The sequence below is a fragment of the Dysidea avara genome, chromosome 5 (genome assembly GCF_963678975.1).
Source record: "Dysidea avara chromosome 5, odDysAvar1.4, whole genome shotgun sequence".
Taxonomy (NCBI): Eukaryota; Metazoa; Porifera; class Demospongiae; order Dictyoceratida; family Dysideidae; genus Dysidea; species Dysidea avara.
The window spans coordinates 30,865,341-30,883,700 of record NC_089276.1 but is presented as its reverse complement, the minus strand read 5'-3'; the positions used below and the strand labels follow the sequence as shown (position 1 = coordinate 30,883,700).

The window sequence follows — 18,360 nt, the reverse complement described above, 5'->3', positions numbered from 1 at the left end:
TCGAGAGTACCAGAAACATAGCTCTTATCGCGCGCCCCGGCTTAATTTAATCCGGGTCAATCCGGGTCTGACCCGGATTGCTATCCGGGTCAGTGGGTCATCCGGGTCAGCAGTAGTGACCCGGTTTCAACGCTGCAGTGAAACCTCACTTAGCGGCCACCTCTTTAATAAGACCACCTCATTATATTGGCCACCTCTAGTAGGTCCCAAATATAGTTAAGCATTACTTTATGACCTCATTAATAAGGCCACCTTGTTATTCAGGCCAAATTTTTTAGTCCCACAGCTGGCCATATTAATGAGGCTTCATTGTATATACATTTGCAATCTGGTTTCTTTACCTTATATTTAATGGTTGTAAGACACAAAATGCTGCAAATTTGATTGCACTGTAAGAAGGGTGGACTGGTAGTTAGAAAACACAGTAACAGAGCTTGTTGTTACAGAAGCTAATCTGGCCACTAGAAACCATGATTTGTTTATATGCATACACAAATTTATAGCTATACACATGCTCTCTATATCTGAATGCGTTAAATTGTGTATATACACTAAATGAAGTAATTATAAGGCAAATGATAAGTCAGAATTAAACACTGCATTATAGTATTCATGAACAGCTTATATGGATAATGGTTATTCCTGGAACACACATGGGTTTTCCAAGGAAAAGCACCTACATGTCATAATGTGGTATAGGGAAATCACTATACCACACTATCAGGCTTCAGCTAATGGGATTACAAGCTGTTGCTATGCTGCAGCAATATATCCTGTCAACTACAATTGTCATGTAAGGCTTCACTATCTGAAAAGAACTATTGAATCCTAGTTGTGGCCTATCATGAAAGTGCTCACCTCATCAGCATTGGTGGAGGAAGTTGTTGATGTGTGGGGGCTGACCAGAGTATGGATTCTCTGGCAGTAGAGATTCTCTGACACTTATACAAAGGAAAGATACAAAATTCGCAACTTAAAAAGGTAAGTGGTCCAATTCTCACTATATGATTAAACATTTTTTCAAACACATTTGCATGAAACCAAAACAATAATCTAATATTTATAAAAGATATCAACCTGAAAAACATTAGTGATTGGTTTTAGAATGTATATTCATAAATTTTTCCCATCCACTGATTCGCCGCCATAGGCAATGAATTTCACTGTAGATGAACTGGAATAATACACTCCCCTCAAGACTCATGGTAGTGGGTCATGCGGTCATGTGAAGCAGAAGCATGTGCCTTAAACAATATACCAAATTTCCAAAGTTTACCATCATCAGTGCATAATTATATCATGAGTTTAAAAATGTAACATATTTTGCTATGTGTCAGAATGAGGTTCGGCATTATCTAAACTGAGCATGGTGTCTCTTCTTTCAGAAGTTTCGTGAGGCAGCAACCTGTGGCACTGTTTAAAATCACCAATTTATATTGGTCTTCACAGTAACAGCAAACTAACTTACATCAGATGTTTTTTCAACAATGCCAAATAATTTATCATTAGTGTGCATAAGAGCCTGACTTCCTGCTTCAAATTTCCCTTCTATGAATGCACTGAAACAGTATATTTAATATCATTAATTGAAAACTGATAACTAAAAAGTATACAGCATGACCATACCTGTACATTTTCATTCTCTCAATTTCCTCATTCTTTTGCTCTAATTCATTTTTCATTGATTCCATTTCTTCACACTTTTTATCAATTAAATCTAGTTGCTTTTGTATGAGAGTGTCTCGTCTGTTTATTTCATCCTTATTTCTGCATCAACAATGTGGTATATGTTAATATACTACTTTGACACCTCAGATCAAAGGAAACCACAGGGTTATATATCACATATTGCCCTGACCACAGGACGATATCTAGATATTGCCCTGTGGTCAGGGAAATATCTATAGTATGTTCACGTTGAGCCGAATCCTCAAAAACATTTAATAACTCATGGATGCAATTACACACAATCTTGAAATTTGGCTCATTTGTAGTACTGCTTGATCTGCTACAAATATTTCAAAATCATTTTGTTCAAATGTTTGACATAATATTTATGGCCAATCAAAATTTTCACAATACATTTCCTATGGGGTAGCCTTATAATATAAGTACAGCGTCCATTACGGCCCTTTCCCGAACTTTTAATGGAGCCAAACCGTACATGTCTGTTGTTGACTCCTTTGCTGTTACCAATTATCATCTGGTTGGCTGAAATGTTAACTCTATTGAGAAAAAATCCACTTTTAATTTTTAGCTGTTTTTCAGGATTCAGCTCAACATGAACATACTATAGCTCCCCAATATCTAGAGTCAGGGCCGCCCAGAGAAATTAAGGGGCCCAGGGCAAAGAGTTAAAGTGGGGCCCTTCACCCAAGTTGTAAGGTCAAGACCAAAAAAAAAAAAAAAAGGTCACAACCTGCTGGCAATGACAATAACTACCCAGCACCAACCATATCTCCTTGTCTATAAGCTTGCTACACTGCTCCTCTGAAGAATACTGTGACTGCTCTATTAGAGTATATCGATCTTTTAAACAGGTATTCAGGTGGCCCTTCATGAGGCCTCCTGGGGCCCCTTTCAGGCTGGGGCCCGGGGCAAAATGCCCCTGTTGCCCCCCCCGTGGGCGGCCCTGTCTAGAGTTTAACATTTTGCTTTAGTTAGGGGCATTGTTGTGAAGCAAAAAGAATTGAGTTAGTCAGCATTGCATAGTTCAGTTACTAGGTATCACTAACAATCGTCTCAGCAATGTAGGGATTGTTTTTCTACACAGAACATTTCAACTGCATGAAAAGATGCCTCAAACATTCCCAACCTATATGTCTAAGTGTTCTTTTAGCACCTTAGGTTACTTTATTCATCTACAAAGCGGTTATTTGGTTTAAAATGGTATCACTACAACCAGTGAAACTCACAATCATTTCTTTTTCATGCCCACAATCAATGTTTGCAAACCTCTGTATAAAAGTAATGTGATGAATGCAGGTTTGTCTTCCTTCACCTATTAGGTGAGCATACCAGAGTGGTATGTATTACTTATACCATGGCCACTCGGGATTTGCCTGATATATATTCCAGCGCCCTTGCGCCTGTGGCCCTCGGGCTTGGGCACATATATCAGGAAAATCCCTTGTGGCCATGGTATAACTATTAATTATGTAACACCTTCACATCTCAGATCAAAGGAGCCACCCAGGCTACAAACTGGGCAGTGATTATATAGACAATGATGCCGAAATCGATTGTGGGGATCGATTAATACTCATGATATTAGGATGTACGACATGGATTTTGCCATGAAAACAGCTCAGATGGAGTGCATTTTGCTATCCTTGCCATTCTAAGACTTGAAAAATGTTGGGATAAGGTGAGAACTAGGTGCTGTAGCTTATTCACCGATCGTTTCCGCACGTTTTTGAATATGGACATGCCCCCATCATGAAGCTACCACTCTGCAGAGAGTAACCACTCTACAAGCAAGCTTACCTATCTAGGCCTTTAGTAAACTCCTTCATTATTCCATAAACGATTCAATAGCATTCATTAAAACATTAAACTTGTGTAACCGAAATTCTCCATGATATCTCTAGGATATGTCCATTCATCGTAACTGAACATTACTAGCTACTGACCCATAATCAAAAATTTTAGGTATGCATATATGTGACCAGATTTGCAAAAAGGTACCTTTTCCACACATTTTACATACCAGCAAACAAAATGATGTAACACTTGAGTCCTTGCACTGATTAACTTGCTGTTGGTTTCAAACTACAGCCAGATACTGTAGCTGCACTCATGAAACATTTCAGGCAATTATATGTCATGATAAAAAAGTTATAATGCTTCAAAGTTCAAAAATGGGCCAAATTTTGTGTGTGGAAAAGGTACCTTTTTGCAAATCCGGTCACATATAATACATCCAGTGGCTACACTCATATTGGCTTGGGTGATAGATCGCCCTGTACAGGCTATCAGCCTGATAAATGTTACACATTAGCTGTAACATGGGGCATTTGGGCTTTGCCTGATATGTATGCCCTTGGGCAGTCGGGCATACATATCAGGCAAAGCCCTCATACCCATGCTACAACTATTACATAATAGTTAACATACAAAACACATACACACATACATGATTATGTACATACACAATTACAGAAAAGAAATCAAAGTGATCATCATGGAGCTGAACAAACAGGATTTATATTAATTAGTGCTTATTGGTACAGGGTATATAGCAGTGTGTAGTAAGTGCATGCTGAAAAAGATAGTTCATGCAACAATAGTACAAAGGACAACCATCTACATAACTGTGCTGCTTACTTAATCTCTGCTTGTTCTGATTTTTTGATTTTCTCGTCCATCCATTGAACTTCATTCTTTCTCTCATTCAGCTCTTTATTCAACTTCTCTATTTCACCACATTTTCTGCAAGGTTAGGAAATTTTACTGACAATTTGGATACATGCATAAGTTTACATACGTATCTTGCATGTTTTCAGTGTACACGCATTTGCTATGCACTTGTCAAGCCCATGCATACATCTAAAAAAACAGCTCATCTGAAATAATAAATGCTAGTATGCCTCTTATAATACTTTGAATTCTACGTGAGGTCTTTTGAAGGCTGCATATCCTAAACATTCAAACCATAATTCTGTGGTAGCTGTTGGAGATGATATCATGCTTTTCAGTTGTTTTATAAAAAAATAGGCTTTACCAGCTTCCCAAACATGATTTTGTTGCTGGAATGGGTAAAAGATGACACATTAGGAAGTTATGTTATACTCAAGTAATCATGCAGGATGATGAACTAATGAGCTAGTGTATTAATAAGGATAACACATGCATAAAAAATGCTCAGCCTGACTCCATGTGCTGTGAACAAAAATGTGACTTAGGATACATCTTACTGCCAGTATGATAACAGCAGCATGCACATAGTGGATATGTAGACATCACCTCTATCTCACAACATGGACTGCATAGCTACAGCACTGCATGGGTGGAAAGGTACTTACCATTAGGAAACTTTCGGTGAGAAACTTTGCTCACCTCAATTTTTCCTTCATACCCAAGCATATAAATAGTGCAGCAGAATTATTACTTTGGACAAAGCATTTCTAACTATACTATATATGTTTCCCATGCAGCTGTACACCCACCAACTTCACCCTCTCCTCTTTTAACAGAAAGTAAGGCGACTGGCAAAGACTGTCAAGTACAGAGACTAACAAAGTAATATAGATGAGCGTTAAACATTAACTGGCTATTAAGGGTTTTGTAAACCATGGAGTTAATGTTGCTAATTCTAGTAGATGGTGCATCTGTAGAAACTTCGGTAAATTCAAAAGTTCCAAACCAGGAAATTATCATTCACTATCCCATGTAATACAATCTAACTGCAGCTATTTGTGCTCAGAAATTAAGCTACAGTAGCATACTCTTGTAGTTGCTTATCATAATTCTTGCGCATCTGTTCAATTTCTGCACTCTTTTCATCAATCTTCTTTTGCAATTCAATAACTTTTTTGTTCAAGTTTTGAAAACTGAAATATAACAAAATATTCGTATTGTACACAATCAAGCATCTTACCTTTCTGCATTTTGTGCTGTCCAGGTGGTTGCTTCTTGCTCCTGCAACTATTATGATGACAAATTTGTATACAATATCACTTCAACAAGTTAGGTTCTAAAAATCAGGTTCATAGTACTTCATCCTAAGCTTACATGACCACACATCTAAGTTGGTCATGGATTTGACAAAACCAAGCTTCCACACACATCCAGATTTATGATTTTGAAGGACCATGTAAGAGATTTCCATCAGTTTGCAATTTTGACGTTCTATTTTATAACGCTATGGAACAATTGTGTGAAAAATTTAGGCCAATAACATACTAAGTGGTCAAGGTACAGTTGATTAAACTCTGTGTGTGTAAGCCTAGTTTTGTCAAATCCAGTCATAGATACAAAAAGCTAAAGCACTTTTGTGGCTGTAATTTGCACTACAAAAATGAAATTTTTAGATTAGTTTTAAACCATCTGTACCCATAGGTGGTGGGGGATAGGGGACTTAGCCTCCCCCCTCCCTAGGAATGATATCTTGCCAAAATTATCCTTCTTGGAGTGGGGTTGAAATCCATGAAAAACTGATATACTCTAATAGGATGCTCATGTAACAGTCAAATGAAAGTACTTTATACAACTGTGTTACTAAAAGACGAAAAAGTAAAATTTATCACCTGAAATTGAGTCACTGACCTCTTACTTGATACTTGGTAACTTACCACTATAGCAAGTGTTTCAGGTGTCTAAAGGTTGTTTTATACTGCTTATTTATAAATGCTGTATGCTTATTAACTCTGTAGTCAACATTGCCAAAAGTGTTTTGCTAACTGCGATAGCCTGCAGCTATTTTAAATACTTTCGACTAATACAAGACTAGTTCAAATTGTACAGTGTATGTGCCTATAAATTAATCTTGGTGAACTTTGAACTAAAATGGCTACAGCCAGAAATTCTATACACTTGTCAGCCCCCTCACATCATGATCAGCTACGTCTTCCGCCACTGTCTGTACCAATGACATGCTTATACTAAATAAAGATTTTTGTAAGTTATACCTCTATAAAAATCAATACCACAAATTGACTATTCCAATGTACAGCTAGGTTACTTACAGCATTATCTACATAAGTCCAAATTTTTTGTACATTATTATGCTGATCTGCTATAAACCTTACATAGATACAGCCACAAATATCCAGTGCCAAGAAATTAGCCTAAAATATTCCCTCCACGCAAAATAATGTCAAGTAAAGTAATGCTTTCCTTGCACCCTTGATGGATGTAAACCACATGCTGCTTCAGTAGAGGCAAACCTGGGATCAATATGATTACAAGATCATGTGTTAATCCTAAATCTATGGATATACAAAGCATGCTGCTACTTCAACCTACATAATTACACACTATATAGTCTTCTTCTGTCCTTACAAACTGATCAAGAACCTTGTTGCTTCATAGATGCATGCTTTGGATCATGAAAAGATCATGTGACCAGAGCACAACATACCTGTACCCACCCCTTCACATAAAAAGGAATTATAGCATTTAACTCTAGTAGTATGTTACTATAATAATTATGTGGTAATTAATTCACATTGTTGGTAGCTAATTACTGAATTTTAGTGATTTTCATAATATTGCTGAATTACTATAATAATGCAAAGAGTTTGCGAAAATGTGATATGATTAGCTACAGCAGTGCTTATGCTACTAAATAGGATGTTCCTAATAGCAATTCTTTATGTTGGTAGCTGGAATACAGTATATAGCTATAAGAAGTTTGGCTCAAAAATGGTCAGCTGCAATGACAGATGATTAAGACGAAAGCTATGCACTGTAAATATACTTGAAACGTTTCACTGATTAAATTACTGCATGCTGCTGATTTTTCAACTAGTTATGTAGATTTTGGGACAGTTTTGCTAAAACGAATCATCGCACCCTTGGACTGGCTATATATGCTGCTGAAATTTTGTACACATACAGAATCTCTTAAATAAAATCTTTGTGAAGAGCTAGATTAATTCTGGGCAGTTAAAGTTTTCACTGTACATGACCAGTCAGGCCTAGCTAAGCAAAGTACATTCTAAAAATGCATGCAGGATTTATTCTTCCCGTATATTTAACCTCTAACTGTGAAATCCTTTTGACAAGCAATAGTTTATGCCATAAGTGTTCATTATGGCTTGCTAGAATCACTCAACAACAGGCTAAAAGAATCTAGTGGAAAATACGATATAATCCAAATATTTCATGGTAAACTTATGACATGAACGTACTAGAATGAACTTATAATGAACTCATTAGAATCATCAGAATGTTCCATATAGGAACTGACTAGCATGCAAATGATTGTGTTCCTGTATTTCCCAAATGTTGGAATTTATTGTGTAGCTATTAAGCTTCATTTGGTATAATCCTAATTGCCAAGAGTTGCATGCTCTTTGTAATGGTACTTGTTAATCTGAAATACTTATTTATGCATGAGTGAAAAAAATGTGTGTCAAAACACTCTGAGAAACTTTATAGCGAACAAATCGGTGCAGCTGGAGCAAAAACTTAGCAACTCTCTACAAGCTTCTTTATTATAATTATGCCAGAAGTTGATGTATTTTAGGTTTACATTAAATGTGAAGGAAATTCACTCTGGATCCCAGCTGTTGTGGTTCCTTTGGTACATGCCTATATAAACTGCATGCTGTTGGGAATCAAGTCACTACTGGGTCTGGGGAATTCAATAGTTTCAGTAACAAGATTCTGACTCAATAGATATACAGGAGCCTTCTTGTAGATCCCTATTTGGATAGCAATCTGGTAATGCTTGTTATGGAAAGAGTCTTAGCTATGCAGCTATGTATTATGCTTGTCTGATGTACTACCATTATTGACACAACTGTATTAATCACATGTACAACTATGTAATGCTAGTGACCATACCCTCTCTGCATATGCAAAGGGTTGGGTGCCTCCAGACTAATTATCACCTATTCTCACTGCCAGGTTCATCTACACTCATATAAAATTACTATAATGAGCTATCTCCTTGTCTTTGTCTCAAGATGTAATTGGGTCTAGAATTCATAAAATATATAGGCCAAGTTGCATGCATAACATTCTTGCTACTCATGCAGTTCTAACTAGCTATACACTGCATATCAATTGTAAGCTATTTACTCTGGCAGAAGAACTACTATACACACCTCAATACAAACTTTGCATGCTACCTACCTCAGTTAATTTCTTGCACAAACCCTGAACCTTTTCTTTTGTTTCTCCCACTTCTACTTTGTTTGCACCTGTTGCCTTCTGTTCTAAGTTTCCAAGTCTATTTTTGATATCTTCAATTTCACCCAGAAAATATTCTACAGTTGATTGTTTTCCTATGCCAAGGTTCCCTACAACAACATTCAAAAGTTCCCCTTGTTTAGATGTCATGGAGGGTTTTTCCTCAGTACTCTTGACAAGGTGGGCATCAGAGGATTCATCCGCTGGCGAAACGACTGCAGATGAAGAAAGATCACTTTGATCGGCCATGTATAGTGATGATATATACAGCTAACAACTTTAATCAGTAAAAATTTAACTTGATTAGCTGGCCGCAGTAAAACACTGGTCCAAAATTCGGACGATAACAATACGTCAAGCAGTTCAATGTATACAGGAGGTATTTCCCATAGAAATAATATATCTCGTGCAGCTCACGTGCAAACAAGAATCTTACCCACAACTACCTGTTTAGCTTTGTAAAGAGCTACCCAGATCTGTGTAGCTAAATCTCGAGCTAAATGAACCAATGTATTATAAATGCGTTGCAGCCGTGACAATTCATTACATGATGGCAGTTGCAACTTACTAGATTTTTGGACAATTGGCGGACAATCGCAAGCCAGGGACTCTTTAATTCAATAATTTATAAAGCACGATCAGCCTATTGTTATGGGGGTGTTGCTGCAGAATGGACCAATTCAATTAGCATCAAAGTAGTCATTCTGTAAACAGGTTAGCTATCAGACTATATCGAACAATATTTAGAATTAATTAATAATCCGACAGGAAAAAGGCACAACCTGTGAATCCTGTTCACATGAATATATACAAGTTAATCATTATAAAAATAATGATAATCAATCCAATGTTCATCTAAAAGCTTGATAATGAAACAGCATTTACAATATAATCTGGTAGCTAGCTAGCTAATTTTTTTCGCCTACCACCCAGCACAAAAGGCCCGTGTGCTGGACACAACTGATACAACAATAATGGGGACAATTAAAAGTCCCTAGGACCACTTACAAGGCCCAGTTCCGGGGAAGTATAAGATGGTCTGTAAGAGGTGGAACGGCTTCCCCGGATGCAGATCTTAAAAGAGAAAGACAACAAGCAACGAAGCCATGTAAAAGTGCTGCTGTAGGTCATGGTGTTACATTTGGAAAGCAATTCAGCTAAATGGTAATAAAAAGTGACCGCTTCCTTGCCCATACCCCCGGTTGTTGAAAACTGAAACCAAAGGAGTAAAAGATGCCAACTCTACCTCACGGACACGGTCTCTTCCTCTGTTGCTCATGACGTCTATATATATATATATATACAGATGGAATAGAAGCATTGTGATAGCTATGTGAATATGATTTGGATGAAACACCCTTATGTCAAAAAGGCACTTTGCTGCCATCCCCAAATTCACGAGCGTGAATATCATCTCTGGCATCATCTTGTCGGTTGGCAGACTGAGGAGTAATAACTTCTCCACTGAGAGATTGAAGAGGTGGCTCGATGGCAACATCATTACAAACCTTGGACAGTAACTCAGCTGTGATGTCATGCAAATCATTATGACGTCTGAATGTTAAGTCAGCATGATCAGTAGAAAAATTGGCATCACAAACACAGTGACTAGGAGTATTCAGTAAATTCCAACCATAATGTAGGTGGAGTACATCCCAGAACTCCTGTTTAATTAGTTAAATGGAAACCTTGATCTTGTAGTGGCAGGGCTAACAACCATGAAGAGGCTCCAGGTTCGCTATTCAAATCAACAGTTCTTTGAAGTTGCATTGTGTGGAGAGACTGTTCCTAATCTCCAGGGCATGTTCCTTAGTTGCCATACGTGCTAGCTAGCTAAATTGTTCCAGTAGTGGTTGAAAATGTGTAGCTAAGACCTTACATTTTTCAATTGGTTTTTGTGAAAATGTTCTTTAGTTAATTTGAAATTGTGACCTCTAGTAGATGTGTATAGGCAGTTGGAGAGAAGAAAATGATGCATCAACATTAAGTAACATTTGGTACACTACAATCATTGCTATCACCTCTCTTCCTCCTGTAGTTAGTACAGAAATGGTAGCTAATTTGAGAAGCGATAAGTGCTCACTCAGCATATGACAATTCCCTTATAGAAGGTACACATCTGGCATCAGAAGATTATCTGATGCATCACACTGTAAATTTGAAATAATGAATTTCATACTGAAGGAATATGACTCTTCATGACTCTCAAACTCAAGTTGCCACAGGACTCATCCCTTTAATATGAAATTCATATACTTCTAAATTTTTTTTACAGTAGAGTAAAGGACATTTAAGGAGTTGTTGCTGGATGCCACCAGACAATATCAACATAGGTTGAATCAAGGTAGTAAAAGTGTTGACATCAACAAAAACAATTAGATATATAGTAGGTCATGTTTAAGAAAGTTAAGAAGTTAGTTCACTGTGTTTATAGTTGTCATGATTGTTCCATTGACAGGGAACTTTGAATAGCAGTACACCTAAGTGTTGGTGTGTTTATAATGTAGACTCACTGGCTCCAGAACATTTGGGGTATCAGATGTAGGAGTGTTGGTATGGTGAATGTGATCTTGTATGGTGTTAAAAAAACACTTATCAGGATTTGGTTGGCTTAAGATCGCCACAGAAGTTGACAATTTGTATTGACCTGACTACACAGGTTTGTTTGTATTGTTGTTACTTATTGGTCTCTTTGTAGTAGCTAACACAATATGTTTGTACATCCAGCTACTGCATCATAGTATAAACATTATACAATTAAACAAAAACTAGAAAAAGTAAGTCCATGATGCATGTATTATTTGTACAGACCAATGGCACCAGTCAGCCAGAAGCAAAATATAACAGTGAAGCTATTATTGATTTGCAATATCTACCTTCTGCCACTTTTACAAATTGAAAATTTAAAAGTGTTATTTGTGCAAGCTTTCAAATCACAAGCGCACACATTTTTATGAAAGTTTAACATGAATGTGTACGGGAAAAAAAAAGAAACATACCAAGTATATTTGATAACACAAATAACACACTAAAGGATACGTTTTGTTACAGCAATTCCTGCCCTTGGAATACCAGTGTTTTGGTAAAGTGTATGAATTGCACAGTGTGTCACCATATGCATTACATAGCTTTGATGCGATAACATCACTGATTAACTAGTACAGCTTCTGCTACTCACATCAATAGGATAAGGACCTGGGGATTGTTTACATATAGTACTAAATACAAGGGGAATTCCTAGAAAAAGTACCACATGATTACCATTAGGATGGACAGCTTTCCTGTCAACATGATTTAACAGGCCTACAGGGTTGTGGTGAACACACGCTACTAATGCCACATATTATTACAGTGGTGTGAGGTTTTGTCTGATTAAAATCCCCTAAGCACCACAGAATACCTATTGACGCTTGGCTGTATATATACCACACTAAATGTTTAGCTTGTTATATTACACTGCTTATGATACAAAAGCAGACACTGTGTAAGAAATTCCACAGAAGAAAAAGTTCATCGATCCATAATCCACAGTTTTAACGTTATATTACATGCATGTTGATGAAAATCATAAGATGTGCTTACCAAGGTTTGATGAGTTAAAAACTTACAGATTCATGTGATCTCCTGTTGTACAGAATTATTATTGAAAACTAAGCACATATGTAGAACAGTGAACACATTAAACTGTCATTAAAGATCCCTAGCTGGTAAAAACAATGCATACACTAAGTTACATACACCTGTAGGGGATATTCAACACAATTTCAGCAACTGACAGTGTAACATATACAACAGGATCAGTACTACAGAAGACACACTTGAATCTATACTACTGGTAGTTTTATGGTGTAGTATGTAACTTTGTAGAGGATGACAGATTATCATCATCATGCTATACAACAACAAATAACCATGGTAACATATACACATTTTCTAACTGTGGACAGTTTTGTGCTGGAACACTAACCAAATGTCGAGACTCTAGTGATGTGCGATACATGTTATAAAATCCTATCTGGATCAAGTGTACTACACTCTAGCAATAGCAATTTGAAGTACAGTGGAACCTGTTAATCAGGACACTTGAAAATGAGGACACCTGCATAATCTGGACACTTGGCAATGGTCCCAAAGTATCCCTTACTGACCTGGAAAATCAGGACACCTTGATATAATCAGGACACTTTTGGTCAGTCCAAGGTGTCCTTAATACACAGGTTTCACTGTACTCTGATATTTTGGTTATACAATCAGAATAATTTTGAAGGTTCAGTTTTGTGTAAATGCAATGGGTGATTTTCTGTTTCCTTGTGTGTATTAGAGAAAAGATGGCACAACACACATTTAATCTGTTTACCCATGGTTAATTTTTGTACAAATACACACTGTATTGTGATAATCACAAGTACATAGATACAGTATTTCAGCTCTATTGCACATCATTACAGAGCAGTGGCGGAGGAAGTAGTTGATGTGGAGGGCTGGGGATGACCAGAGAATAGAATCTCTGGCAGCAGGGGGTCTGGGGGGCACACGTGTCCCCCCAGAAGCTGTAGCTATTTTAGCTTTTACAATGTCTCAAAGTTCACCATGCAGAATTCAATTACAGAAGCATTTCAACTAAAATTTAGTCAAAAGTATTTGAACTGGTTATTTGCAGCCCTTTTGGCAATGTTGACTAGGTTAATAAACATAGTAGTACAAAATAGCCTTAGATACTAAAATCACTTGGTGCAGTGGTAAGCGACATCAACTCTCAAGGAAGAGTGTAATACAGTATGATATTTAACCTGACCTTCCTCATAAGGTTAGAAAATACAATCACTATTATAATAATATGGCTCCACAAAATGGCTTCCAAACTACCTGCTGCATATGCATGCTCCCACAAGGAATTTTTGAAATTGTGTAGTCTGAAATTAAATCTGGTAGCAAGTTAACATTCACAATTTACTATCTTCAAAGTTGTCAACATCTGTTCAGACATATAGGCTGTATGTGCTTGATACAATATTGAGAGCAGGCCAGAGCAACTTTAAGCACTTAAATTTTGAAGTTTAAAACAGTTACAATGACCGTGGATAGGCTGAAACACATATCCATATTATCAGATAACAATTTACTATCTGATAGTAATTTGAAGAGGATAGTTTCTAGTTAATACATGGTTTCAATGTAAAATATATGAATGTTATGTTTGTTTCTCTTCTAAAGCACTATATATAGCAAAACAAACATGTTCATGACAAAATAGTATACAATAGCAAGTGATGATGTAACCCGGTATAATTATTTCAGGTTATCCGGAATTTGCCATCTGTTTCAGCCCTAGTCCAAAGGTATTCTCACAGGAAAAAAATCTTTATAGTTTAATTGTTAAACACCCATTTTAATTACCTGAAAACACTTGTCTAACCAGGTTCCAGTAACCTCAGAACCCTGCAACAAATAATAAAATGGCCAGGACATGACCAGAGGAAAAATGGCTCAGTTGGGAAACTATTTTATAATACCAGTATCAATTAAAAGATACATGAGAATCACGCTACTTACAATTAACAGGACACTTAGATTATTATTATTATTATTATTATTGATTGTTGTGCAGACCTCAAAAGAGTATGGTGCACAAAAAAGGGTACAATTGCTACTGTCAATTACAAAAGGAAAACAAACTTATATAATTATACAATATTTACTATACACAAGACCATATATACACATTGATAAATTATTAAACAGTTACTAGTCCAGCTAGACTGCATGTGCTTGAATTGGTCAATCTCTGTTAAATCAATCACGTGTTGGGGTAAGGAATTCCAAATATTGATTGCAGAGGGAAAAAAAGAAAATTTATAACAGTCAATTCTAGTCATTGGGGTTAAAAATCTCTTATCATGGCCTCTGGTGTGATGTAGGTTAGGATTAGAAAAAAGGAAATCATCAGCATTAATATCGATTTGGTGAGATATAATTTTAAATAACATTGTAGCCTTCTGTTCATTCCTGCATCTGGCTAAGGTAGGCCAATTAAGGTTAGATAACATTTCAGTGATGCTGGAATATCTAGAGTAGTTGTTAAATGCAAACCGTGCTGCTCGTCTTTGGACATTTTCTATGGCATCGATGTCTCTTCGCGTGTGGGGTGACCAGACTGTGGCTGCATATTCTAAGATAGGTTTAATCAGGGCTTTGTAGCAGTTACTTTTGACTTGGAGAGGGCACTTGCTCAAGTTACGTTGCAAGAAGCATTTGGTGTTATTGGCCTTTTTAGTAATTTGTTTAATGTGCTCTGACCAGGATAAGTTTTTGTCGATAGTTACACCTAGATACTTAGCATGTGTTACCTCTTTTATAGTTTTACTTTGCAGTGTGTATTGAGCTAGTATTGGGTGCTTCTTGTTAGTGATTCTAAGAAATTCACATTTTTGTAGGTTGAATGACATTTTCCAGTCAGCTGCCCATTGTTCTAAAGTGTTAAGATCCTGTTGTAATCTGTGACAGTCATCTTGGGAATGAATCGTAGTATACAATAGCACGTCATCAGCATAAAGTTTTATCTTATAATTAGATGTAATTCGGTTAGGCAGGTCATTAATAAAGCAAAGGAACAATAGGGGAGCGAGGACTGTCCCCTGAGGAACACCAGATAGATTTATATGTCCCACTTTAGTCAATAATACTAACATAAAAATTACTCATTATATAAGATCCAAAAACAATCAGATCTATACTGACATGCATGGTTTAAGAAACTGTATGTAACATGACATACACAGTATACCAAGAAAAATATGAAAATGTATGGGAAATTGAAGTAATTCATAGTTTAATTGGTTTCCTGTGAATACCAACTCAACAAAGGGGGAAATCCAAGAAAAAGCACCTGTACTGTCAAAACATCAACAAGGAAGCTGACTATGCAGCTGCAGTGTAGCAGGACTAGTGCTTGGTATACTGTGTTGTACCAATAGCAAGAGTATATAGTGGGGATACCAATAATGGTTAAGGTTTACCTCATTAATAAGACCACCTCACTGTAGTAATCATGTTAATAGGATTCAGTGGAACAGTAAATAAAATTTCACTTTGTGGTCACCTCCTTATATGCGTGTCCCACCTTTGTTTAGACCATGCTAATTTCAGCATCAAAATTGCTTGGTTGGACCCACAAGATGGTCTTATTGGAACACCACAATTAATTCTTTTATGAGAACACCTAACATACCAACACTTGAATTTAGCTGTACATAATTACACAAGTGCAAGGAAAAATTTAGAATTTTGTTCAATTAGGGATCGTAGAAAAAAAGTAGGAAAACAAGGGAGATCACCTACACCTGCAGATATACTAATGGACATTTATCCCTACTTTTGTCTATCCTTGCACTTGCTCATTTACTTTTTTGTAACATAATTGCAACTACTGAACCAGTGCATGCATACCACATCAAAAGAAAAGAATAATGCCAGACTTATTGTTTTCATCTAAACGTACACCCCAACAATCCTTTACTGAAAGTGCTATGTGGCTATTACATTTTGTTTTCAGCTACATTCAGCAAATGAGTCTGCAATCAATCCAGTCAGTATGGAATATGTGCTAGAAACATAGGGGAGCCACCATTGTACAATACACTACAAATGGACACCTTGAGCTGCCTGCAAAGAGAACTGGGACACAAAAGAGGACAAAGGTAAGCCCATGATGCATGCATTGTATGTACTGTGGTACGCTAAAAGGCACCTGTCGGGTTGAAACGATGTTGAACAGTGAAAATATCAAGCCTGTAGCCCCATTCATTATTGAGATATGTTATTACAATAGTTCTTTTTCTAAAGGATGTTTCGCCGTCAAAAGAAAGCTGAAGCAAAATGTAAATGTAAAGCAACTTCTGTAGCAATTCACCACTCACCAAGGAAGAAGAGGAAGCAATATACGTCTGAGCAGATGGAGATTCATTGGAGAAGGCACTAGAGACCATGGCATCTGGGAGGAGCAATATTTATGACACAGTATGGATGCATGATGTCCCTGTTACCACATTTCATAACAGAGTTAGCGGCTGTGTTACCCAAGGTGTGAAGCCAAGGCCAGTGCCATACACGAATGCAGTTGAAGAGAAGGCTCTTGGAACATTTTTGAAGGAATGTGCTTCAGTGGGTTATGGAAGCAGGCATTTCCCATTGCTGAGAGAATTGCTTGTGATAAGGAAGTGTTAGGAAAAGATAAGCGAAGGTTGGTGGAGAAAGTTTTTGGAAAAACAGGATAACCTCACACTTAGGAAAGGAGACAATACTGTCCACAGTAGGATGGATGCTGTAAACTGAGACAATGGGATATTATTTAAGGTTGCTAAAGGAGACCTTGACCAAGAATGACTTGTTGAATTCACCACATCAAATTTACAACGTTGACAAAAGTGGTGTACCACTTGATCCCAAGACACTAAATGTGGTGACTTAAGGTGTATACAAGGCCTACAGGGAGAAAGGGACAGGTAACAATAGTAGCCTGTGGTAATGCTGCTAGCCAAGTCATTCTACCTATGGTATTACTTTATGCGAAGAAGTTATGTCATTCATGGACAAGAGGTTAAGTCCCTGGAACCAGTTATGGAATCGGTGACAAGGGGTGGATTACAACAGAACTGTTTCTTGGTGTGTTGACAGAACATTTTTGGAACATGCTGTATCAGCACATCCTTAGTTCTTTTGTTGGATGGGCATAGTAACCACTACAAACATGACCTTATTCAAATTCATTGTGAGAAGGGTTTAATAGTGCTATGCCTCCCCCTCATACCACCCATCTAGCCTAGCCACCCATCTAGCCTAGCCTCTTGATTGGTGAGTTTCTCCACTGAAAGTGCAGTGGAGGATAACTTTAAGAATCTTGGATCTGTTGTAACCAAACTTAATTTCAATACATTTTCAGCAAAGCATGGCTCAATTTTTTTTTTACCAGCTAATCTGGTATCAGGGTTCTGGAAATGTACGTGGTATTTACCTATTAAAACACTAACAACATACATACATACAATATAAATTCACAATTAATTTTTATGTACAAACTAACCTGGTTTTTATCTCTCCTACAAGTAGCAACTTAGAATATGTGGATGCCTCTAGCCCTACTAGATAGATGTGTCCACGGAACTGATCATAGAGACTCCAAACACCAATATCTCCACAGTCATTCTCCCAAGATGTCATTAGATGTCTGGGGATAGTAACTATAAAACCAGTTAGAGCTGATGCCGCCACTCCAACAAATGTTAAAATTGGCTGTCACATTTGGTGCATATTGGTGGGAACTGGTCTACACACACTCAGTCAGAATTGAAATGGCTAATGAGAGTGGAGAAAGAGGGAACTCTGAAGTTAATAATCTGACAATAGTATTGTCAATAACCATGTAACTATGCTTTGATGGTCTTTTCCTCTTATGTTGTAGCTTTTGGTGGTGATCTCGGAGTCAAGCTTAACTTCCTAAACAAC

The 18,360-nt window shown here is 37.1% G+C and overlaps 1 protein-coding gene across 1 annotated transcript; it reads right to left on the bottom strand.

Moving 5' to 3' along the window:
• Positions 1 to 1,281: 1,281 nt before the first annotated feature.
• LOC136256726 (microtubule-associated tumor suppressor 1 homolog) lies at positions 1,282 to 9,277 on the bottom strand. Its single transcript, XM_066049733.1, has 7 exons — positions 8,803 to 9,277; positions 5,600 to 5,646; positions 5,448 to 5,552; positions 4,327 to 4,431; positions 1,627 to 1,767; positions 1,469 to 1,559; positions 1,282 to 1,413 (listed from the first exon to the last, which is right to left on the bottom strand). Exons 1-7 carry the CDS (start codon positions 9,106 to 9,108, stop codon positions 1,327 to 1,329), a joined length of 882 nt encoding a protein of 293 aa, XP_065905805.1. The 5' UTR covers positions 9,109 to 9,277; the 3' UTR covers positions 1,282 to 1,326.
• Positions 9,278 to 18,360: the final 9,083 nt, after the last annotated feature.

Excerpts from the sequence above, each read along its gene's own strand:
- LOC136256726 (XM_066049733.1), bottom strand. The coding sequence starts at position 9,108 with ATGGCCGATCAAAGTGATCTTTCTTCATCTGCAGTCGTTTCGCCAGCG. Across the intron at positions 5,553-5,599 it reads ACAGCACAAAATGCAGAAAG|TTTTCAAAACTTGAACAAAA; the intron begins GTAAGATGCTTG and ends GTTATATTTCAG. Across the intron at positions 4,432-5,447 it reads TATGATAAGCAACTACAAGA|AAAATGTGGTGAAATAGAGA; the intron begins GTATGCTACTGT and ends CTAACCTTGCAG.